Source organism: Cebidichthys violaceus, unplaced genomic scaffold (genome assembly GCF_023349555.1).
Source record: "Cebidichthys violaceus isolate CVI_PGR_0920_01 unplaced genomic scaffold, fCebVio1.0.p SCAF_1, whole genome shotgun sequence".
Lineage (NCBI taxonomy): Eukaryota > Metazoa > Chordata > Actinopteri > Perciformes > Stichaeidae > Cebidichthys > Cebidichthys violaceus.
The window spans coordinates 24,596,110-24,620,390 of record NW_027176262.1 but is presented as its reverse complement, the minus strand read 5'-3'; the positions used below and the strand labels follow the sequence as shown (position 1 = coordinate 24,620,390).

Genomic DNA, 24,281 nt, shown 5'->3' with positions numbered 1-24,281 from the left:
ATCAATAAATTTCATCTCATGAAAAAAATCCTTACTCATAAATCAGTAAAAACAAAAATAGTGAAATTATTCCAGATGGGAAAGTTAATTGTAATTGTCTTATTTCATAGATACTACTAAAAAGGATCCGTTGAACTCATTCTTCTTTTCTTTTATCTGGCATCTGTAGCATTTTTGGACTGAAACACATTAGCATTAGCATTAGCATTAGCCAGCAGGAAACACACTCTCTGCAGAAAGCTGATTGGTGTTTCAAATGTCGGCTTCGTCTCCGCTGTGCTGTGTCTTCATTCATGGATTATGTAAAGTTATTCAAGATTGACTCCAAAAAGACAACCACACACACACACACACACACACACACACACACACACACTAACACACACACACACTAACACACACACACACACACACACACACACACACACACACACACACACACAGACAATCCTGTATAAACAGCAGTGGCGCTGAGATTTAACTTGTAAAAATATTTAAATTCAGTATTCCCAAACACGCACATGATTGGATTGTAAATTTGTATACATGTACACACACACACACACACACACACACACACACACACACACACACACACACACACACACAGTGACATTCAGGGAGATAATTAAACAGGGTCAGATCACGAAAACAAACTCGGTCACATAATTAGTCTCATTTAAAACACACACACACACACACACACACACACACACACACAGCAGCACAATGCTTTAAAACATATTTAAATGTTGGACACACACACACACACACACATCCTCGCTGTCAAAGTCACAGTGAGACAGCGATGAGATGAAGTGATCAGACTGATGCCTCTGATTGCCTTCGCCCAGCCATGACATACATGCACACACACACACACACACACACACACACACACACACACACACACCCTGTTGGAAGCGCACAATTTCCACAACCCCCCCAGAGTCACCTTAGCGACAATCTGAAATCTTTCAAATGAGCCTTTCAAGCGAGTCGTTAGTTTACAAGGCAAACCGAGGGCAAACAACCGATCCCCGCAGTTAGGAACTGGCACAGGTGTGTGTGTGTGTGTGTGTGTGTGTGTGTGTGTGTGTGTGTGTGTGTGTGTGTGTGTGTGTGTGTGTGCGTGCGACACCCCTGCTGTACGCCTGAACCTCTGTTTGATTGCGATGGTGACTGGCAGCAGTAATGGTGCAGCAGTTTGTCGGTAGATGAGCCGGGACTCTGTAATGGGGTGATGATGTCACCACAGGGGGTCCTGAAGGGCATGCTGGGAAAAGGGGAACATCTCGCGACGACGTTCAGATGATGCTGCACCGATGATGATATTTGACACCGTGTTTTCATTGAACGTTACTGAAATGGAAGGTTGCATACACGACCTCTTTCTCTGCTGGTGAATTCATAATTGGGTCCTCAAATGTACATATTATATATATTATATTTGAATGTCGTATACCGTTTATAAACAGCATGTGTCTGCAAAACAGCCTTGATTGCACTACAGTGCACTCTTGGCCTTTGCAATGTTACCAAATACCATTTGGCTTTGATTATAGCACAACGAATGAGTTGCAGTGCGTCCAGAATGTGAGAATGTGAGTCAGCTGTTTCCAGTCCGCCCCCCCCGGAGATGTAAATACAAACTCGACGCTGATCAGAGCCGCTCAGTGGACTTCCATCACATCATTGGCGGCTCGGTGCGATGCCGCGCACGCCAAATTGCCCTGCAATCCCGTGATCAAACGGGAGCAAACGCACAATGATCTTTCTGGACAAAAGCCAGAAATCAATGACTTGCAGAAGTGCAATGTGCGATCAAAGGCTTAATAAATTGAATTTTTATGAAAGTCAAACCCGGTTTCTGTTTGGCTTTGATCTTCCGCAGCCCTTTGAGGCGGATGCCACGCCGCTGGTGAGCCGCTGCGGCATTAATATGAACGCTCTGCTACATCGACGGCGCCGGGCCCGGTGTTCATCCACAGTGTCAGAAGGTGTAGAGAACGAGGGTTCTAGAACGCTGAGAGGCAGACGAAACGCTCCAGCTCTCAGGACTCTGTCAGCTTGTGACCTTTTCAGCGACGTTCATTTCAAAACATCTCAGTTCACCGACTCTGGGTTGGTAGCGCTGCCTTAACAGACCCCACTGACACCTGTATGTTTGTTCATATTTACATTTAGCTGCTCACTCAAAACACTACCAGCCTCATCTATGTATTGAACATGTTAGTTATATGTAAGGAATCTATATTTATGATAAAAGTAATTCAGTTGAAATAGGTAGGAGGGGGAATAACCACTTCATTGGTTAAGGCACAGTAAAGTACATGAGATTATTAATGCTTGTTATGATATAATGATGCAAATAAAAACCATATGCTCATAATAATGCTTAGGTAAGCTGCTGAAACATGTTCCCAACGTCACGAATGTGCATTAGCATAATAATAACTCCTCATCAATATTCACAACGTACACACTGAATAATCTGCGTACCAGAAGCACACTGACGGCATGAAACAAAGGCTCGCAGACGCCTCACTCGTTCCTCTCGTCGCATCGACGCACCTCCATGCTGCACATCCCAGCTGCTGTGAAGCGGGTCAAGACCAGCTACCTCTGAGAGAAGCAGACAGAGACCAAAGTCTCCGCTCGCGTCGGGGTCTTTTTTGGACACCCGTCGTCCTCCGCCCCGTCTCCCTGATGACTCATTCATCTCAGGTGCTGCAATGTCAGAGAAGAGAGCAGGTAGAAGAGGGGGGGGGGGGGGGGGGGCACCAGGAGGGGAGAGAAAGAGGGAGAGAGAGAGAGAGAGAGAGAGAGAGAGACAGAGCGAGACAGAGAGAGAGAGAGAGAGAGAGACAGAGAGAGAGAGAGAGAGAGAGAGAGACAGAGAGAGAGAGAGCGAGACAGAGAGAGAGAGAGAGAGACAGAGAGAGAGAGAGAGGGAGAGAGACAGAGAGAGGGAGAGAGACAGAGAGAGGGAGAGAGAGAGACAGAGCGAGACAGAGAGAGAGAGAGAGAGAGAGAGAGAGACAGAGAGAGAGAGAGAGAGAGAGAGACAGAGAGAGAGAGAGAGGGAGAGAGACAGAGAGAGGGAGAGAGACAGAGAGAGGGAGAGAGAGAGAGGGAGAGAGACAGAGAGAAAGGGACAACAAAAGCCTGCAACCGGTGTGTCATACGGAGTGACATCTACCTCGTACATCTAATAATGATGCTGTATTTACCATCTGTTGTTAATAATTGACAGTAAATGATTAAGCAATGATTGCTGGCTGCCTGTAGAGGCAGGTGTGGCGACAAAGTGCCTCACACCTGCCGGCACCGGCGCCACTCGACCCCGCACTGACACCGGGTCAGTGCACCGTGGTCTGGTGTCAGATGGAGCTCGATAGTGCAGCTCCTGAGCGTTGGAGCTTCACTCACCACCACACCTGCTCCTCCACCTAACTAGGTTAACCAGGCACCGGTGCACATGGTACCTGAAGCCCCCCCCCCCCACATACCCTGCATCCTTTAAGGATTTGTCTTGACTTTGCTCCGCCGTGTGTAGCATCCACGCTGTAGAGCTATTCCAGCTGTTGGGTGTCTTATTTCACAGTAGTCTAATTCAGTTGCTGACGGCCAATATCGACTCGGCTTATTTCAGAGTCCGAGCGGCTCGGTGTCAAAACATCCCACGGTAGAGTGGATTGAGTGTTTTGCCTGACGCTGTGTTCTTGGCCGAGTGGACGCATACGAGTGTAGACCGGTGGTTTCAGACGTTCTACCACTGAGTCCCAACAGAAGGCGGGTTCCCCTCTATCAATAAGCTGTGTCATCGGCAGAAACCTGCAGACATGGAGACCTGCTGACTGACACCGCGCTGGAATAATCCATCAGGGTTGAAATGACTGGCAGGGTTTGAATGGTTGGCGTCTGCGCTTAATGCCCTGGCATCAAATTAAATATTCAATAATTGCGGCGGCAACAAATTTAGGAAACAATAATAAACAGACCCAGCAGCGCCGACTGACTGGGAATGTGACGGCATTAAATGTTGGTTTAAATGGCACCGAGTGATATTGATTACAGCTCGCGGGTAAAAGTACGGCGCTGCCAGCTTCGCCCAGTGTGGCTCGTAATGAGCGTGACAGCGACGACCGCGGAAATGAAATGACATTTGAATTTAAAACGACAATCTTCGTGACATGACCGTCTTGCCAGTGTACGCCAAATCCATTAACACACCAGTGCTGTAAATGACAGTGAGTGATGTTAATTGGAGCAGCATTGCTGCTGCATTCACAAAGATGCACGACTCTCATCCAGCTGTGCATCGCTGATGGTGTTCTCCTCCATCGACACGTGAGGGGAGCTCCAGTCTGTGCAGCATCATCTAACTGCTTCTATAACTTACAGTCAGGAAGTTTGCTCCATAACATCGTTATAGTCTCAACGTATTTCATCAGCGGATTGAAACAATAAGGACACATGACGATTTGAAGGCTGCTCTGCTGGACTCAGATAAGTCACTGCTTCTTTCAATCTATTATTAAACTCAGAGTCTTTCTGAGGGAGCGGCTCGGTGGCTGACAGCAGAGTGTGGCTTGTTCTCACAGCACACGTTCAACAAGTCTCAGATTAAAGACTCAGTGTGTTCATTCTCATGGTTTAGCCCGTGGTAGTATGTCTGTTCCATTTACCACCTGTGAGCGTCCCGCACTTAAAGTCTTCAGCTCTCTCTTCTGGCTTAATATCGTAGGTGTTTATCTGCTGTTCATGGATCATTCTTTGTCATCACGTCTCATTTCATGCTCTTTATTCAGTCAGTGAGGATTGATAAGGTCAGCCTCTGGTGAGTACAGTCCTCTGGCACAAAATCAAATTGCATTTCTGTCATTATAACAATCCTGTTTGCGTATAAACTTTGTAATAATTTGCATTAACATGCTTGGAACAATAGCTTTAACTAATTTAAGCTTGGTGTCGCGTTCATACCCGCAGGCCTATACCATCACAGACAGGGACTAGCTAACTGCTAGCTAGTCAGAGAGGTTGTGCTCTCTGTGGCTGTTGTTTGGAGGGGATGGCTTTCAGGATCTCAAGCATCTTTCTAAGAGGATTACCCAACATGGAAGCTGAAGGACAACGCGGCGAAATTGGACCAACACCACCCAAACTGACAGCGCATGTAAACAGGGAACCAAGCAGTTTAACGGCAGGTCGAGTCGAACGGGTGTTTGTCAGACTATCACCTGTGAAACGAGGAACTAATCCTCTGCTTTTTTGCATCTGCTGTAACTTCCCAGCAGCCCCTCTGTCTGCAGCATGACATCGGTATGAATGGCGACACACAGTCTGTATTAATATGAATGAATTCTACCCAGACTGCACCGTCGTCAGCAGCCGGCCCTCTGTGGTGGATGCCAGTTATTATTGATTTTAATCCTATTTGAAATACATCATTCAGGCAGCAAGCAAGCTGACTGAGGCGGAGCAGGAGACTGACAGACACGCAGACAGACACGCTGACAGACACGCTGACAGACACGCAGACAGACACGCTGACAGACACGCTGACAGACACGCAGACAGACACGCTGACAGACACGCAGACAGACACGCAGACAGACACGCTGACAGACACGCTGACAGACACGCTGACAGACACGCTGACAGACACGCAGACAGACACGCAGACAGACACGCAGACAGACACGCTGACAGACACGCAGACAGACACGCAGACAGACACGCTGACAGACACGCTGACAGACACGCTGACAGACACGCTGACAGACACGCAGACAGACACGCAGACAGACACGCTGACAGACACGCAGACAGACACGCTGACAGACACGCTGACAGACACGCAGACAGACACGCTGACAGACACGCTGACAGACACGCTGACAGACCACTTTATTGGTTAAGGCACAATAAAGTGTATGAGATTATTAATGCGTATTATTCGTGATATAATGATGCAAATAGAAGCCATATGCTCATAATGGAGGATGTATGGAGATGTTTAGGTAAGCTGCTGAAACAAAAAATATCTCATGTTCCCAACGTCAAGAATGTGCATTAGCATAATAATAACTCCTCATCAATATTCACAACGTACACACTAAATGATCTGCATACCAGAAGCACAGTGACGGCATGAAACAACATGTCACACGGAGTGACATCTACCACCTACATCGAGAATGTTTTACAGCACATTAATGCATCTAGCTCCATTTCTGTGAGAAGATTTATGCACAAAGTGATAACAATAAGGCAAAGGTTATTATTGCAAAATATATAAAAAAAATATATATTTAGTTTTATTTAATCATGTAAAAAGACAGACTTCCACTGAGCTCGTTTCATTCTTTATCAGGTTTTCATAGAAGAGCCTCTTCTTCTAAACCTTTGTCGGTAAGATGTTGAAATTCTGTAACTAATGTTTTATGGATTAGTTGCCTGATGATTTTGTGATAATTTGGCACATGGCGTGTTCTGAACGTGTTAACTTTGAGGCCTTTATTAAGAGAAATAGAGATGAATGTAACCATGACAGACGAGCTGTGATGGGCTGACTGTTGTTGACTTTAATGCTGCATTATGATTCAAATTTTCCATAGAATAAGAATAATTCAACCACATTAGTTTAGCCTCTGAGAGATCCAGCTGGGTAGCAACATTTAGCATGAATTGCTTAAATAATATCTTTTATTATTAAACAACAATAAATGTATCCTACTATAAAGTACTGTGTGTGTTTCTTCTTCCTCTCTGCCATAGAGGTCCATAGTTGTGATGTATTCCATCATCAGGATGAACACAGTGTGGTTTATTCTCTCAGCTCATCACACATGGAAGTGCATTGCTGAGCATGCTCAGTGGCGTCTGAGCTACTGTAGGATTGTAATTCATGCAGTTGAAACGATTTGATGGTCTTCATTTTGGCTGCATTAGAAGACATCCCTGGATAACGTTTATATTCAACCGATTGCTAGAAAATGTCCAACTCAAACATGTTTACAGCTTCCTACAAACACACGGTTTTGGGCTCTATAGTAATGTCCCATTTGTCAAAGATTTGAGGGACATGTGACCGCCGTCTCAGGTCGCTAGCTGCTAGCTAGCTCCTCTGCTGCATGACCCCGGGCCCCAATTTAGCTCCACCAACGCCCAAACTCTTTCACTGAAGACTTGTCCTGATTATGACCATAAATTGTAATAAAGATGGCGCCAGGCTTCTCCCAAACACCACTTGCAAATGAGTTGCTTTTTGAATGACTATCTAGGATACACAATGTCTGATACAGTGGGGATTGAATGCAAAGGAAAGAAGAACCTAAACAAGAGGAGGGCAGAGTCGTACTGTGACATGTGTGAGTCGCTGCAGCAGCGATGCAGAGTGTGTGATAGAGAGCGCTGGGTGGATTAATGCCGCAGCAGCATTGCTCAGTGTGACAGAGGAGAAATGAGTTCAGAATATTTACAGTGTGATAAATAAGAAGTGGTCGTACTCCTGTCTCATTCTGTTTCTCTCGGGGGGTCGGTCTCTCTTTCTGTTTCAGTCGCTCACAGCTCGCTTTAGCACAGTAGTGTGTGTGTGTGTGTGTGTGTGTGTGTGTGTGTGTGTGTGTGTGTGTGTGTGTGTGTGTGTGTGTGTGTGTCTGTTTGCACAAATGCTTGTTTGCATGTGTTTCTGTTTGTGCACGTTTCTATAGCTGTAGCACAACATCCCCACCAACTGGATGAAAAATGCAACTTGTCTGACATAAAGTCTCCTCTTCCCTCTCTCGCCTCTCCTCCTTCCCTTCTCAACCAATCACGCCTCCTCTCATCAAACTCCTCCTCTCTTTCCACCCCTTTTTATTCCCCCTGTTCTCTGCAAAAAGCTTTTTCCCCTTTCTTCCATTTGCCTCTTTCCCCTATTTATTGGCTCCTCTTCTTCATTTCCTTCACCTTTCCTTCCTCTCCTCATCCTCTCCTCATCCTCTCCTCATCCTCCTTCACCTTTCATCTGCTAATTCCACTTCCTTTCTCCCGCCCGGCTCCTTGCTGTTTGCTGTTCATCTCCGTCTAGAAGCGGAGATATCAGCTGAAATAATTAGCTGGGTGTGATTGTGCTTTTCAGCGTGAGTCTCTCTCTCTGCGTAGAAGCAGTAAACAGCCTCTCGTTGGTTGACCCTCTCAACCTGCTGGAGTAGCTCGACTTCCTCCGCCGTCGGCGCCACATGAATTTAAAGTTGTTTTACTGCTGCTCGGCATTGAAGCTGCAAAATGTCAGCGTAAGAGTTGTCAGTTTCTGTAAATGGATTCACAGCAGCAACCTGCGCCTCCACGCTTGTCTCCGTTGGCGTCTGGCAACCGAAGATGACGTTGCCGTTCTTGGTCCCACCTGCAAATGGTCACATTGCAGGACGTACGATGTCAAACTGACTCCAGCATGTCACGCTGCGGCATTTGTGTCGCTTGACACGCAAACTGTGCAGCGAACCACCAATCACAAGGCTGTTGCCGCCCGATAAATGGATCCCACTTTTAGAAATTGGTTCCGCAACACCGGTCTGCTGGTTTACGCCCACTGTCCCCGACATCCAAGAGGCGTGTCAGCCGAGACGGCCCAACAATGTCCAGAGCCTTTAGCGTCCCAGAGGGCATCTGATCCACCCTCTGGAATTCCTTCCAAACCACGGCTTTTGCTTTGGCAACCGCTGCAGCTGACCATTGAACTATGGCCCAGGGTGTTCTGGTACCAAGACCACCTGTATACTGCCGCCTGCTCGAAGTCCAACACCAAAGCACCACTTGGTTTCAGATCAGGCAGGCCCACCCCCCTCCAGCAGAACTATGGAGATAAAGATGACATCGACGTATTGAATTGTTGATCATTGACTTGACTTTGAGAGGACTTGTTGCGTGGGACGTGTCGTCTCTGAAATGGTGAGGGCGTGTCGAGTGACACGTCGTCGTTTCATAAATGAGACGATAATGAAATGTATGATGGTAGGTTGACATATTAATGAACACGCTGAGTGAGTTTCATGACTCGTGGGGGCTGCGTGGAACAACACTGATGCTTTTTATCTATACTTAAAAAAAAATCCATCTCTCCATTAACATTACCCAGTTATCTCTTATGTCTTCACTGTTTATGAAACAAGTATGTGTCACTCAGGTTATTTAGAGAGAGATGAAGATGGACAGATACAGAGGGATGGATGGAGGCAGCGGGTCAAACAGAGGGAAAGAACGATCAGAGGTTGGGTGGGATGAAGAGTGATGAATGGACGGAGGAGAGAGAGGCTAGCTGCTCTGCATGTTGAGCTGACTTTACTTCAAATCAAATGTGTCCCCAGAGGAACGGCGTTCCTTACAGAACGAGCATCGCCTACCGCAAAAGAATCTAAAGAATCATATACAGAATGACTATTACATAATCATGTACTTAATGCCGGCCAAATCTTTAAAACGTACACATGAACGGATGCCTAAATATAACAATAATCTAATTTATTAAAACAATAAACGTCCTGAACTTGACTTTGAGCTGTCACTCAAAGTAAAGTTATTGATATTGTATGATTGTTTTGACCAGGGATAACAGCGCTGGGCTTCCCCTCCACTGAATTAGCCAACGTTAGCGTTAGTTAGTTAGAAAGTTAACGCTGTAACTATTTTCTTGAGATGCCTCTCTAACGGGACTCGAGTCTGCTCTGGTAATCGATAGTACAGTGTATGTGTCTAGGGCTTTTATTGTGAAAGGCAGCAGTGAAGCTGCCGTTGATAACGTGGGAGCAATAAAGAGCTTCCTGTCTGGGTTCAGACTATGACGCCTCCGTGTTATTATTCATTAGCTTTATGTAAAACGTTATTACCGTGAGGTTGCACGAGTGGGTGTGTAACCTCACGGAGGTCACCACCAGAACTTTGTATTCACCTTGAGCCTGGCAGAACTTGTGTGAACTCCAGTTGTCCTCCCATCTCCATCACGTGCACACTCCCCAATTACCCACTGACATTTGACTGTTGGGTTTTGAATTCTCCCGATCGCTTTCCACTGAATTTATCTCATTGCATTACATCTCTCCCATTTAACCCGTATCCTGCACTCCACCCCGTCGCGGGGACACGTGCTCACTTCCTGTTCTGTATTCCGCCCTGCAAGTTGAGGCGCAGTCGGAATATTTCAGCACCGTAAATAAAAGAGCGCGTCTCTTTTCCTCCGCTGTTATTTGCAATCGACCTTCCTCCAGTCACTCAGCATCTGACTCGAGGGACCTTTTTAGAAAGTGTGTGCATGTCTAAGTGCGCACATGTGCATGTGTGTGTGTGTGTGTGTGTGTGTGTGTGTGTGTGTGTGTGTGTGTGTGTGTGTGTGTGTGCATTCCTTTGGCATATGTGACTTCTGCTCCTGTGTGTTTTCAAGGCTCCTCTGAGCCGAACGTACAAACTGAATGGAGAGAACTCAATATCGATGTAAATGTATTCCTTTGTCGCCTCGGCTGGAAAAGTTTAGTCTCATTTTTATGCACATAAACATCTATACAATTTACGAAGTGAGGCAGATAATCATGCCGACGTGTATTTCAATGTTCCTCCTAACGTTGTAATCATGAGTGCAGTGAGCTTAAGTGATCATGTGAGCAGCTTCACTTCCCCACTCCATCTTACTCAGCACCAACTGCTGCACCAACAAACTCACTTTAACTTTTGTCTCCTCTCCGTCCCTCCCCCTTCCCCATGGAGCATGCATTATAATATATAATATATATATATATATATATATATATATATATATATATATATATATATATATATATACTTTTTATCGAGACAGTTCTGGGCCCCTCATGTCTGAAAAGTGAGCTCATTAAAGGAAGGATTCTATGTCTAGATGTATGCAGTAACTTCACATTTTCTGCAGCCGTTATCTCCCATGCTGTGTCACTGTGCAGAGTTATCTCCATGTTCAGCAGTGTTACTGGGGGGGAGTATCTTTGATTTGTCCGTAGAATTGCATCGTCTGATTTTAAAGTCATGTCCGGTCCCCTGCGGGAGTTGAACACCCAGCTCTGAGAGCTACATGAACTGACGTCTGCCGTCGCTTGTCTTTCTGTGTTGCAGCAGGAGAGCAGCCATGGACGTCGTCTCCTCGCCGCTCCGCCCGCTCCTCCTCCTCCTCCCCCTCCTCTTCGTCCTCCTGTCCTCCCTCCCCTCCGGCGGCTCCTCGATGCTGTGTCCGAAGCGGTGCACCTGCCAGAACCTGCTGCCGTCCTACACCGTGCTGTGCGCCAAGACGGGCCTCCTCTTCGTCCCGCCCAACATCGACCGCCAGACGGCCGAGCTCAGGCTGATGGACAACTTCATCACGACGCTGAGGCACCGCGACTTCGCCAACATGTCCAGCCTGGTCAGAGCTCGCCTCTCTGAAACGCCTTTGCAATTTACTTTGATTTGCATGATGCCTAGTTTCTGCCAAGCAGTTGAACTGCACTCTGGTTTCCTTTCGCTGTTTTTTTTTTTTTTGCCAGAGAGTTACTGTAGTCAACAAGCACATTTCAAAAAAAATAATCTGGCTTCAAGTGACATGATTTACATGAAAGCTAAATGATGTGACTGATGTTCTTAACTGTGATTATGGGTACTTCACTGAGCTGCTTACAGAGCTCAGGCTTTAACGTATGTGACTCACAGTCATCATCGTCAATTACACATAATGTACACTTAGCCGCTCGTTAAAAAGAAAAAGGAAACGTCAGTCAGTCACCGACGAGTCTTGAACTTGAACCAAAGCTGTAGAGAGATGTTGAAAGAAACATAACAACAGGTTTGACCGTGCAGAAAAGGGCATCTTTCGTTTCCCTGTACCCTGACTGTAGTGAAAGAGACATTTTAACTTGATCTTGGCCCTTTGGTTGCCATCGGTGACTCACTCTATAAAAGTAGGGACGGATGCATTGTGATGCATTGTGATGCTCCGTGACGTGGTGTCAAGCAGACTCGAGACAGACTGCAGGTCGTCTCTGAACGTAGTTTGTCGGTAAAGGGTTCAGCGCTTGTTAGATGAACAAACATCGTGTCTGAGGGATCTGTGAAGAACACGACAGCAGCTGCAACTGAGGATGTTAACCGATAACACTTTGAATTCAAAGTTTACAATGTATCAGATTAAACACAAACTACAAAGAAGTCACTTTGGTCACTGTAGTACAGTTACATATTCATTATTAAGGCGACTTACAGCTGCAGAGTATCTAAACTACCTAAAATATAAGGTTTAAAAGCTGACGCCTGGTTGCCACTTTTAGCACTGAGCTGCTCTCGCCTCATTCCACCTAATGTAAAAAAAAAAACAATTCCTCAAAAATCGTGTCGCGTACTAAAATGACTGACAACCCTTTTGTTCAGCAGTCAGTAAACCCCTGCTGCCACGGCCGCCATCGGTGACTCTCCTGTCGCAGAACTGCAGCACAATGAGGCGAACAAGTCTGCTAACGGTGCCGTTTCCTCTCAAACGGGACGGCGCTGTTTGAAAGCACTTCTGTGATCGGATGTCCCTGATTAGAACTCAGCTGTGTCCACGCTTGACACTTTAATACGACCTGCCTGACCGGGTAGCGACCAGCTATATGTCGCGGTCGAAGAAGCGGCTGTTAAATGGTGGATAAACACGTTTTATTTCCTATAAATTCTTCACAATAAAAGCCCCTTGTGATCTGTGCTGCTTACTTCGTCCTCCCTGCAGTAGTAGCAGAATAATTTGGTGACAAACACATGTTCTGATATAAGTCCCCAGCTATTTTGTAATTTTAAAACTTTTATTTTGAAGCAGCGAAATCAGGAAACTAAATCTATTAATTTCTGTAGCGATCTTGCAGTAAATGTGCTGTTATCTCCACCTGCAATTCATCAAAGCCCATTAGAAAGCAGAAGGTAAACATCTGTCGTGTATGGACTCTCAAAAGGCATTCTGGGATATGTAGGACATCACTATTTTAATCAAAAGTGCACATGGAAGGCTGAGCGAAGTGGGTTCTTCAAAATGACTTTGAATGAACCGAGTGACGGCGTGATTCGACTTTTCAAGCGTTCTGATTGAAGGAGAACTTCTCTGCTGTCAGGAACACGTAGACGCACTGAGGACACTTTGCATGTTTATTCCACACTGAACGCAGAACACAGTAGGAACATCTGCTCCTTCCGATGCAACATATTGACTTGAGGTGAAACCCGTGATGTTTTATGGATTTCACCAATTAATCCCACCGTAATCACGTAGCGGAGGTGGGAGGGGCTTCACCGCACGCCGCGGCACCAAAAGAAAAGCGCCTGCACCGTCGCTCAACCGTCAACTAGTGACGCAGCTGGAGACTTCCTTCAGTGTTTCACAAAACAGGTTTCCTCTTCAGTGTGATCGCGGCAGATGATGTTTGCTCACACACAGCGCAGCGTGGGAAATGAGGGTTCAATCACAGCGAGACACCACGGTTCTCCAAAACAGGTTCAGAAACGTGTGGGTGTTGATTGACCTTTTTTTTCTCGGGTGTTAATTGAATGTATTTCTGCATTGATGTATTTCATACAGCCTGCAAACTCCCGACCTCAGCAGTGTGTTTTCTTATCAAGCTAGTGTCAACTCTATTATCACAGGGTAATGGCTCTTCTGCTAACCCTGACCTTTGACCTCCCTGACATGGTATTGAATCAAATCATGTCATAGAGTTTTAAAAAGAAGTGGGGAACTCTCTCCACAGTCAGAGATCCAGGATGACAACGTTGATCCAGTATTTTAATGTGAATCTTCTCACGTTTCTCTGCGTGTCCAGATCCACCTGACCCTGAGCAGAAACACCATCAGTCAGATCAAGCCGTACGCCTTCGCTGACCTCCAGGACCTCCACGCTCTCCACCTGGACGCCAACCGCCTCACCAGCCTGGACGACTCCCACTTCCAGGGCCTGGTGAACCTGCGGCACCTCATCCTGGCCAACAACCAGCTGCACAGCATATCGGAGGGAGCCTTTCAGGTACAGGACGCCGCACAAACAACTGGACTCATTCGAGTTTCTCTCCAAATCTACTGGCCAGAGCTTGAACGCATCATAATGCAAGTCAAAGCTAGCGTTAGCCGTTAGCTCACCAGAGACCCGTGCTGCTGGCTGACGGGCCGGTTCACCGCGATCGATCCGAGCGGCATTCATGGGGATGAATCATAATGTAACACGTTTCTGATTAGGTTAGTTGCTGCAGATGCCTTTAAGTTCCTCCACGGCTTATTTTTGGACCTGCACATTATGAGTTTTATGTCTTCTTTAGTCACACTGAAGAATGTCGAGTGTGTGTGTGTGTGTGTGTGTGTGCAGCTGCATGCCAATGTAAAACCATATTTCTGTCCTTTTGCCGATCACATTTACAGAAATATGAGACTGATCATATGAACGGTCAGCAGTTGATGAGGATGGATCTGCTCTCCTCTTCTTCTCGCTGTGCATCAATGAAGTGAAGGAGCTTCAGGGAGAGCTCAGGCATCAGTTGGACACGTCTTCACTTAAAGCTTCAGTTGCTGGATTAACACCAGCGTCTTTCAGTTGACTTTGAATAAAATCTCCAATTTTGCTGCCAGTAGTTTTAGTTGCTCAATCTTAACCAGACCTCAGCTGGCAGATCAGAAAACATCCCCATGATATGACTCTTATACAAACAGGACTGTTGTTTGGAGAACTCCAGCGACGGAGACAGAATCTCCGTCACTTTCACTCATTTTCTTTCTGAAATGAACATTTTTTGGGGCCGTTTGGGACGTATGTTCTGCTCACAGAAGCTCGTTGTTCTCCTCCTCACAGCTCTTTAAAGTTGATTTTGTCATTAAGAAATGAGATTTTCTTTGTTCAGAAAGCAATAAAGCACCGATTAATTGTAATGAGAGCCGAGGCATTGTGACATTCAGACAGTGTCCCGATTGTGTGAATTATGAGAGCAATTACAGCCACGACAACAACACTTTGGCTGATCAACAGGCTGTAATCGCTCTCCTCCAACCCCCCCCCCCGCTCTCTATTCCTCTCTTTGTGTTTGTGCTCATTGTTCTGTGTGCTGACTCGTGGTGTTTCTATGCTGTACTGATTGTAAGAATTGTATAGAGGCAATTAGAGGAAACAACATGTTTTGAGTGCACAACATTGACCAGCAAATTGATCTCCATTTCTGTGTTCCTCTGATATTCCCTGTTGTCCCTTCTTCTCCTGTATTTATCTTTATTTCTTCCACTCTTTATTCCTTAACTACCTCTTTTCTCTAAACACTGCATCCTCTTCTTTCTCATTCCTCTCCTGTCGTGTCCTCACCTCCTTCCTTCCTTCTTGTCCTCACCTTTTTCTTACCACATCCCCATATCTATTACTTTACATACTTCCTTCGCTTCCTTCTTCCTTATCTCCTCTGTTTTAGATAACAAAGCATTAAGAAGCTGCTAAAGTCCAGAATTCCCATGTTTCCTCAAAAGTGGCAATGATGCCGTCTGCAATTAAATTTGTTGACCATGTTGCAAAATGAGTAAAAGTATGAACGGTTAATTACGTTCCCCCACTTTCTCCCCCAAAATGCAGGACTTCCTGGAGACTCTGGAGGACTTGGATTTGAGCTACAACAACCTGGTGGACATCCCCTGGGACACCATCTCCCTGCTGGCCAGCGTCAACACCCTCAGCCTCGACCACAACCTCATCGAGAACGTCCCGGAGGGAATCTTCTCCAACCTGCACAAACTGGCCAGGTCAGGATCCCGTGACGACACTTTACAGCCGGTGTGGGTTCAACGGCGTTAGCTGAAGCTTTCCACCGGGAGGCCAAAGAGAAGCGTTTGTATTCAGGGTCTTCCTTCATGCAGATCCTGACCACGTCAGCCCAGTATCATGTAACAAAATCTACGTAAATAATGCCAACAGAAAGGCAATTAGGAGGCTTATTGGTGATGAACGCAGTCAGTTTTTCATATCCAAAAAGACTATTTATTGGTGGCGAGTTGTGGTTTTCCTAAACCTACTTCCGTGGTTTTGTTGCCTCAACCTGACTTTAGTTCTTAACTTAACGTCGTCTGTGTAACCGGGTCCCTGCCCTCGAACCCGACAGGTCGCATTTCGTGACTATTTCACGGACCGCCGTGATGTCACCCGCCGGGTGCAGTAAACAGTCAGTGCTGCGCTGAGGAGCTCTGTAACACACAGCTATAGCCGATACTGATGGCGTGATGGATGTTCACGGCCTGCTTTAACTCACAGTCTTACAGCACATATAGCGCGTGATGCAGTCTCAGCCACTTTCACCACACCGCATTCATCAAAGGAGCTCTCATAAACCCTCTGCACACCAGCTGCTCACCAACAAACAGACAACCGAGACACTGGCTGGTGAAGAGAACGGAGCGTTTAGCCGCTCAAGAGACGGACGTCAATCATCAGGACGTGTGAACGGGGATCTGTTCTCTGATTAGCACAGGCGTTGATGTGGTGGTATTTATATTTGGACAAATATGAGCTTTAATTGACGTTAAAGGGATATTTTGGATGTTTTGAAGTGGGTTGTATGAGTTACTTCTCCATAGTCAGTGTGTGAGTTATGAGACACAGACAGGAGTACCATCGTGGGAGCAAAGCGATGTGCTGTTGTGGACAAAGCGCGCTCCAGCCACCTAAAGACGGCCCTTTACGACGGGAACCAAAGCTGTTCTATCCACCTGTTCTCCGTTCAAAGTCACCAGACAACAGAAAAGCAGCGGTAGACCAGCAGCCCCGTGATCTGAAAGGTAGAACAACAAAGAGAAAGGAGTCTGGTGGTTTTAAGAGCAAATATAACGGTTCAGCTCCCAATCAGTTTGTTGGCAAGATGAAATGATTCTAACTATAGCTGCTAATCGTGTCTGTATCTACTGCAGGGAATAAACGGACTGCGGAAAAGTACCTCATGCAACCCCACTTCAAAACAGCGAAACCATCGCTTGTATGAAAATGTGAAAATCCTCCAAAATCTGAGGAACATCAGCCCTATTCCATTCTACCAGCATGCACATTAAGGAATGAAGACGTATTACACCAACTGGGTATTTCTAAAACATAGTATGAGGTGGTGGAAACCAGCAAAATGTGCTTGAGAAAGACTGTGGAAGAGATGTATAAAGAAACAAGTAGTCTGTTGCGTAATAAATGGGTTTAACTATTACGGGAAGAATATTCAGAAAGCGGCAAACGATTCTGCACATGAACTCTAAATGTTCCAGGGACAAAAATATGTGAATGCATCCAGAATAAGAGACTCTTCAAAGGGCTTCAGTGCTTCTGTCTTCTGGGAGCACATCTCCTTAAAGGGAATTTGTGTTTTGACTGAAGCACCAGAATCAAAATAAACCGTTTCGAATTCTGTTTTGTTCGACCGTATTTGTGCCAGTGATGAGCTGCCGTTTCATTTCACTGATTCTCAAAGCAATTAGACAGAAGACCAGAGCTTTAGGCGGGACACAACCGAGCCGGAACCGCAGAGCGAGTCCCTCCGCGTCGGGGCTCACTTTAATGGAAGTTGATCTTTTGAGGCTCAGTTCACTTTGCAGGCAAACTCCTGCTCAGCAGCAGCAGCAGCAGCAGCAGCGGCTCCGCTCAGCTGGGAGACGCCCGGTAAGACCGAGGCCACGCTGCAGCTCCGCCGGAGCAGCCGGAGGGCTCGGCATCTTGCCCGAGGGCACATCGATAGTAGATGATGGTAAACGTTGCAGCCTTCACCGACTGCCAGACAGAATGGTGGATTTGTGATCTCAAGGCAGCTCCTCTGCTGAGCACATCTTTTGATTTGGAAGTTGTTGCACAAATTCACAAGGAAAAAGACAAATTGCCGGCAAATCTAAAAGCTAATATTACTGACGCTATTTAGAAGGTGTTAGAGTCATTATATAACCTCCTCGGTTGTTCAGGCGAACCCGATACGAGACAAAACGGACGCTGCCAACAGGGACCAGGAGCAGCTGACCTTTCACAAAGAGTAAATACCGCCAACGCCATTCAGCACCTTAAGATCTCTCCCGGTCCACCTTAAAGACAGGATATGCGCCGAGAGGAGCGAGTTACCGCATAGACTGTGGAAGTGGTCAAAGGTCATCGATGGCCGGCGGCCCCCAGTTTAACCCGCGACACCTCCCTGAATAAAGGAGGCGTGAAGCGGTTGGTTTTCTGCTCTGTTCTATCGTCGCTGGCCTCTCCTCGTCTGGCATGTTGTGTTTCTAGTAAAGCTTGTTCTTATTATACATGGACGCATGTGTGGTCTGAGTAATTTGGCACTCCTGGCACAAAGTAACATTTGAACCCAATTAACGGTAATCAATTTCAATTTGCGTGCTGACGACCAGCCGTCTTTGATATGCAAAGAGGACAACTAGCCGGGTTCTTGATAAACAGTCATGCATTTATTAAAACGGCTCTAATGGGTTATTTCTGCCCTGGAGACTCAAAACGTATGGCCCAGCTGGTGTTACTCACAATTTGTCTGTGTGCACAGGTGAGTGTTTCACTCACACACACACACACACACACACACACACACACACACACACACACACACACAAGGCTGCTGCCCATGAAATAACATAATTGAAATTTGAAAAGCGCAGCATGCTCGCTGCTCTCAGCAGCTATTAACTTCCTGTAAAGTCATCGCTGTTGTCGAGTATTTCTGGAGGGACTTTGGAGGAAAATAGACTTTTCTGTGTTTGTTGCTGACGACGGTGAATGTTTTTAATCGACCACATTATGACCGGTCATCTGCTCCGGTGTTTTGGCCAGTAAAATTACTGTTCAATTCCCAGAGAGGGTGCGGTGGCCGAATGACAAAGAAAATGCAGCCGTGGAATATTTATCCACCGTTACTGACTTGAAGAGGGAGCCGGTCGCTCTAATGCCTTTATGAGACGGGTGCAAACATCTTTGATTGAACTACTGACTGTGCATGTTGAGCAGAAGAGAGATGGTTCCTTGTAATGACATGGTGTCCATGCATGGCATTGGGGTTTATTTTCTGCTGACATACAGATCTGTGCTTCTTACAGTCTTACAGTCATACAGTCTCCTGCATGAAGAGCACTTTGGTCTTTTTTTGACATTTAAAGCACCATTATGTGGTTATCTTGGCCACTTTGGGGGCAGAATACCTCTCAAGGCCCGTTCACACTGTTGGCCAGTGTTGGGCCCTGGGTGAACCTCTGCAGCTCTAGAATGTGTCCTTCACCGTCGGCACTAGTCTGCACTTGCTGGCGTCTTTTTTGGCCAAATGAGCATATTAATAAAAACGGTGGAGCCAGTCACAGAGAGAACCATTCTGATCGACTGTTTGGCAAATAAATGGGCAAGAATAAAAATCAGGAGAGCAAACGAACAAGTGAAGTCAAGAGGGCACGTACAGAAGGAGCTCCAGTACAAAGGTACTTCCACAACAACATCTGGAGTAAAGCCAAGAGGTTTCCTCTTCTGGATCCACTTCCACAGCTCAGAACACAGGTGCTAGTTGGCCGTTGGCGTAAGTCTTTGCGGTGTGTTCAGGTTTAGCGTATAGAAAAAGGCGAAGTGAGGCGACTCTAGCTTGTTGTTCGTTATCAATAAAGTTGTGGTTAAAGGTGATTTTTCGTCCTGGAGCCACACGATCACTTCTGTGAGTGAATCAAAGTCGTTCTGCCGCTGCTCTGCATCGTTATCATTCTGGAATCACACTTCAGTTAATGTACATTTGATGCGCTGCAACAGACTTTTCCCATTATGGTAACTCAACTCTCAGCAAAAAAAAAGAAAAGGATTGAAACAGAGCCATGGCTGAATATTAGGAGGTTATTTCTAAAGTGATGATTCTATTTGTGATGCGTGTGATGATGAGGCTGTCCATGTCTGACAGCAGGAAGAGACTTCCATAACGCCGCAAGCTGCTCAGTGTGGAAGAGGTTTGTGTGCCGGGATGATTCAGACCCAAACGGGATCCTGGCTTTAAACCACACAGTCACTCATGTTCCCACTTTTGTCTTCAAACGGTTTCAATCGACATTCATTCTCAGGGACGAATGACTGGTCAACAGTTAAAGTCTATTATGTGTATTATAATCTGCATTCAACATCCATCATGTGTAACATACGTGTAACATGTAAACCACTTCCAAGTTTAAATAATGAGGACGTGATGTTATTGTCCTCAACAGCAGCTTTTAACAGGCAGGCTGGGTCCATATGTCCACTTCCTTTTTAGGACAATTTCTTATTTATAGAAACCTAAATCAAGTCTAAGTATATCTTTTCAAAATATTTGATTCATTTTGTTGTCATTTAGCCATAATTGTACAGTATGTATGTAATCTACCTGCTTCTCCTCCCATCTTTGGTTTGTGGATTGAAAAAGTGATCGATGAAACAATTCTCCGGTTTCTCTTCCCTGTCCACTACGTGTCTCATCCCTCTCCCCGTGTCTCCGTCTCCGTCACCAGGCTGGACATGACGTCCAACAAGCTGAAGAAGATTCCTCCAGACCCGCTGTTCCTGCGGATCCCGGTGTACGCCAAGATGAAGGGCTCTCCCCTCACGGCGCTGGTGCTGAGTTTCGGTGGGAACCCGCTGCACTGTAACTGTGAGCTGGTCTGGCTCCGCAGGCTCACCAGAGAGGACGACCTGGAGACCTGCGCTTCACCCAAAGACCTGGCCGGAAAATACTTCTGGACGATCAGAGAGGTTGGTTGAAGTCACTGCGGTAACGTCACGTCAGAAAACCACTCTGAACAAATGTCAGAGGCTCCATTGTGTATAATCTACAATATAGAAACATACAGTAATGCACAACAGAGTGCCCATGGAAGAAAAACAATAGACTAAGAGCAAATAATCCATTATTTTCACACTTAATGGTCACATGGGGGAAAAAAAGAACATTAAACTTGATAAATATCCGTCATCAGTTCAACTCATCCACAGTCGGCGTTATTTCGGGATACTGAGCCCTGATTTAGAGCATTAATGAACGTTTTTAGGTAAAGCGGTTCAAATACAGACCATAGGAAGTTACAGAACGGTCCCACTTATAAAATGTATATTTAGTGAGGAGGCTTGATGACTAACAGTGATTTAGTGGTAATGGGTAAGGGGTCTGCTGCCTTTTTATATTAAGTGACACTTTTTTGAATGTCATGCCACCTGAAGGTTAGCATGACGGATGTCATCTTCTTCTACGTTGCGTAGGTGCTGCGAAGGATTGTTTCCTCTGGTTGATCTCGTTACCTTTTGAGAGAATAATAACCCAATCATTGTACTTATAGCCTCAGGTCATCATTAGCTGGCTAATTCTGTCACCTAACAAATGTACGCTGTTGGTCCTGGAGATTGCATTCTGCGTGTTCTGGATCATAATCCAGTGAACCCTGCAGCACAACGGGTTTGTTCTCCCTCTAAACTTCCAGCCCTCTGCGGACGCGCGATCACGGCCGCTCTCAAGGACACTTGAGCCGGGCAGATGGTCGGCGTCGCAGAGGAGTGAACCTTCTGGTGAAAAGTGTGGAGTCATGGAGTTTGATATGCATCAGATGCATGACGTCGCATTCTGTATTTAATACCTGACAGCGTCGTGGAGTTAGAAGACACAAGAGGTGGGAAATGAGAAGCTCCGGTTTACGACACAGCAAACACCGAAGATCTTGTTAAAGACGATAGCGCCGTGTTAAAGTATAAGTCATGGCTTTATGTATTTAACAAGGACGGCGCACATTCATGGACATTACTGCATATGTGGCAGTGAAGCCATTTTCCATCAGACGTCCCTGGAGACATGTTACAAAGACAACCTAAAGTACACAAAAGACCTGTTTGAAGTAATAAATGAAGTAGTAGTTAACCCTTACAGTCTGCACGATGTTCTCACACCATGCAATTCTGTCCTGCTGTCAATCAACATAACAATAGCGTTACGCCGGGTGGAAACAGGACTCAATAGAACTCAATAGAACGACCCAGGCAGCAGGATAGGATGCAGATAAACCAGCCTTTACTTATCGGATCAGAACACAGGAAGGAAGTCAGTTCATGAGGATGAGGCCAAAAACAAGCAGCGATATCAAAACCAGGAAATTGAACGCTAGGAAACTTGCCGGACCGTTAGACACAGAGACAGGGGAGCACAGGGTTCAAATACACAAATAAATACGAAGGTGGTTAGACACAGGTGGATCCAATCAGGGGGCGGGGCAGACCATCACAGTGGCGGGAAAACACACAAAGGCAGGAAGTGAAGTGACCTGAAACTAGAGGAGAGGTAAGAAACACAACATAATACAGTGAATATGACAATAATACAGAAAGTTAACGAGGGAACAGGAGGGAAGACCACAAAGACAAGAAGTGAATCAAACACGGGACACAAGAGGCAGGGGACTAAACCAGAACCAGAACCAGAACCGCTTATTTTGCACATACAAGGATTTTTACTTGATTTATTGTACCTGGTGGATAAAGACCAAAACCAAAAGCAAGATCATGATAAATATCAAATACTGGTCCCCATGAGTCCAATGAGCTGCCGTGCTTGATTGTGAACCCTCTTCACATCTAAGCAACGTGTGTAACATCACAGTTTGGTTATTATGTCGGATAATAACCAAACTTCACGGGGGAAGAAGCTGTAAAGACTTCTTTAAATACGTTGCTGGGCTGGATTGATTGTGATGTTTTAGTGACATAGTCACTTTGAAGGTGTTCAGTTCTGACCGCTAAGACGTCAGAAGGTCTGACGGGAGGTGTTGTATGGACCTGCAGACCGCCATAATAAGAGCGCCGTGAACGAATGATTCATAATTGATATGTTTTTCAACGCCTCATTCTTTTACAATAAATATTCATGACGGTTTGAATAAACAATTCGATAGCATCTCCCATGTTTGCTGAGCAAGAATTATGTTGATGCCTGTCCCAATAATACGCCGGATAAGTTCACTGATTGAAGCAAATGACTTCCTGTAGCGGTTACTGTTCTGTTCAAAGATATCGTGTTTGTCACCCTTAGAATCCTAATCAGATATACTTTTTGAAAAGGAAATATGCAAAACATCCAAAGCCAATAAGACACTTTTAAGAGGCATATAAAGCACATTTTAACTAAACTAAGCTACATGGTCGTCCACCCGAAGGACATCAGAGGAGCAACATTTGAATGTTGTTGTTGATCCATTTCTCCCACTTTATTTATAAAAGCAAATAGCCATTCTAGAGCAGCTCAGAGAGCGCCAAGCCACACCAGTGCAGACGTGCTGCACATCTTATATCGAACATCTTAGCTGGTGTGGGACTAAAGGTCGAGGAGCCGCTGAGAGATGTTCTTCACCTGCTGGGAAGCTACTTCCACACTGCTGCAGAGCTATACTGATGCTATACTGATGCTATACTGATGCTTGCAGAGATAAGATGTTCAAGATGTTCAAGATGTTCTCTTAAAGAGGAGGATATAGAGGGCGATGCCTCACCTGGAGGTCTCCAGGAGCCGACCCCTCTCCAACGATAAGTGGAGGTGCACCGTGAGATAAAGACGGGATTAATTGGTATCATCTCCGAGAGGTTGATGCACAGACCTTTGCCTCACCTCGAGTAATAGTGGCGGGCCTCCCTCAGAGAGGTGCTGTAGGATCTCTATAAGAGGATTAGCCTTGTAGAGAGGTCGATCCAGAGACCCCCCCGTGTCACCTAAGTGTCCGGGCATATTAACACTCAGAGAGTTAATAGCCTCTTTCCCGCTGCAAGGACGAGTGGACCTCCGCTGCATCCGTCAGCAGTCAGGCGTTAACCGTCAGCCGCCAAGGGAACTCCTGCTTTGAAAGCTGCATCGCTTCCTCAGGAATCTGAAAGGTTGGATCCTCATGAAATGGAAAAGGAGAGTCGAATCTGGTTGGCATTTGAAGGGGTTAACTAGACGAAGCAGATATTAAGAGACTTCATACGCTCCTTCACACGCTCTTACTTTCACACTTCCGCGCACTCGCATTAGGGCGCAGCCCGGTTCAATCACGGCCCTTTCTACTCTGAGCTTCACGGGAGCAATCGAGGGTTAGGATGTAATACGGGACTGAAAGGCACCGGTGCTGAAGCTACAGCCCGGCTGTGATCGAGTCAGCAATCTTCTGTGCTGGTTACGAGACCCAAGGAGGACCCAGAAAAGGTTGTTTTTTTTTGAAGATGCACTGAGTGGTAGGAATGATGAGTAAGCCCTGGTAAGCCTTGGCAGGCCCTGCATGGCCC

General features: G+C 46.0%; 1 protein-coding gene across 5 annotated transcripts in view; it reads left to right on the top strand.

The window, feature by feature from the left end:
* si:cabz01090165.1 (uncharacterized protein LOC100333421 homolog) overlaps positions 1-24,281 on the top strand; it is a 254,108-nt gene that overhangs the window by 199,164 nt on the left and 30,663 nt on the right. For 4 of the 5 annotated variants that reach the window (XM_068716614.1, XM_068716621.1, XM_068716606.1 and 1 more), the window contains 4 exons: positions 11,122-11,407; positions 13,824-14,024; positions 15,603-15,769; positions 20,498-20,738. In XM_068716614.1, the coding sequence (XP_068572715.1) occupies positions 11,135-11,407; positions 13,824-14,024; positions 15,603-15,769; positions 20,498-20,738 (882 nt within the window). In that variant the 5' untranslated portion in view covers positions 11,122-11,134. The remainder of the gene's footprint in view (positions 1-11,121; positions 11,408-13,823; positions 14,025-15,602; positions 15,770-20,497; positions 20,739-24,281) is intronic. The other variant, XM_068716626.1, reaches the window with a different exon arrangement.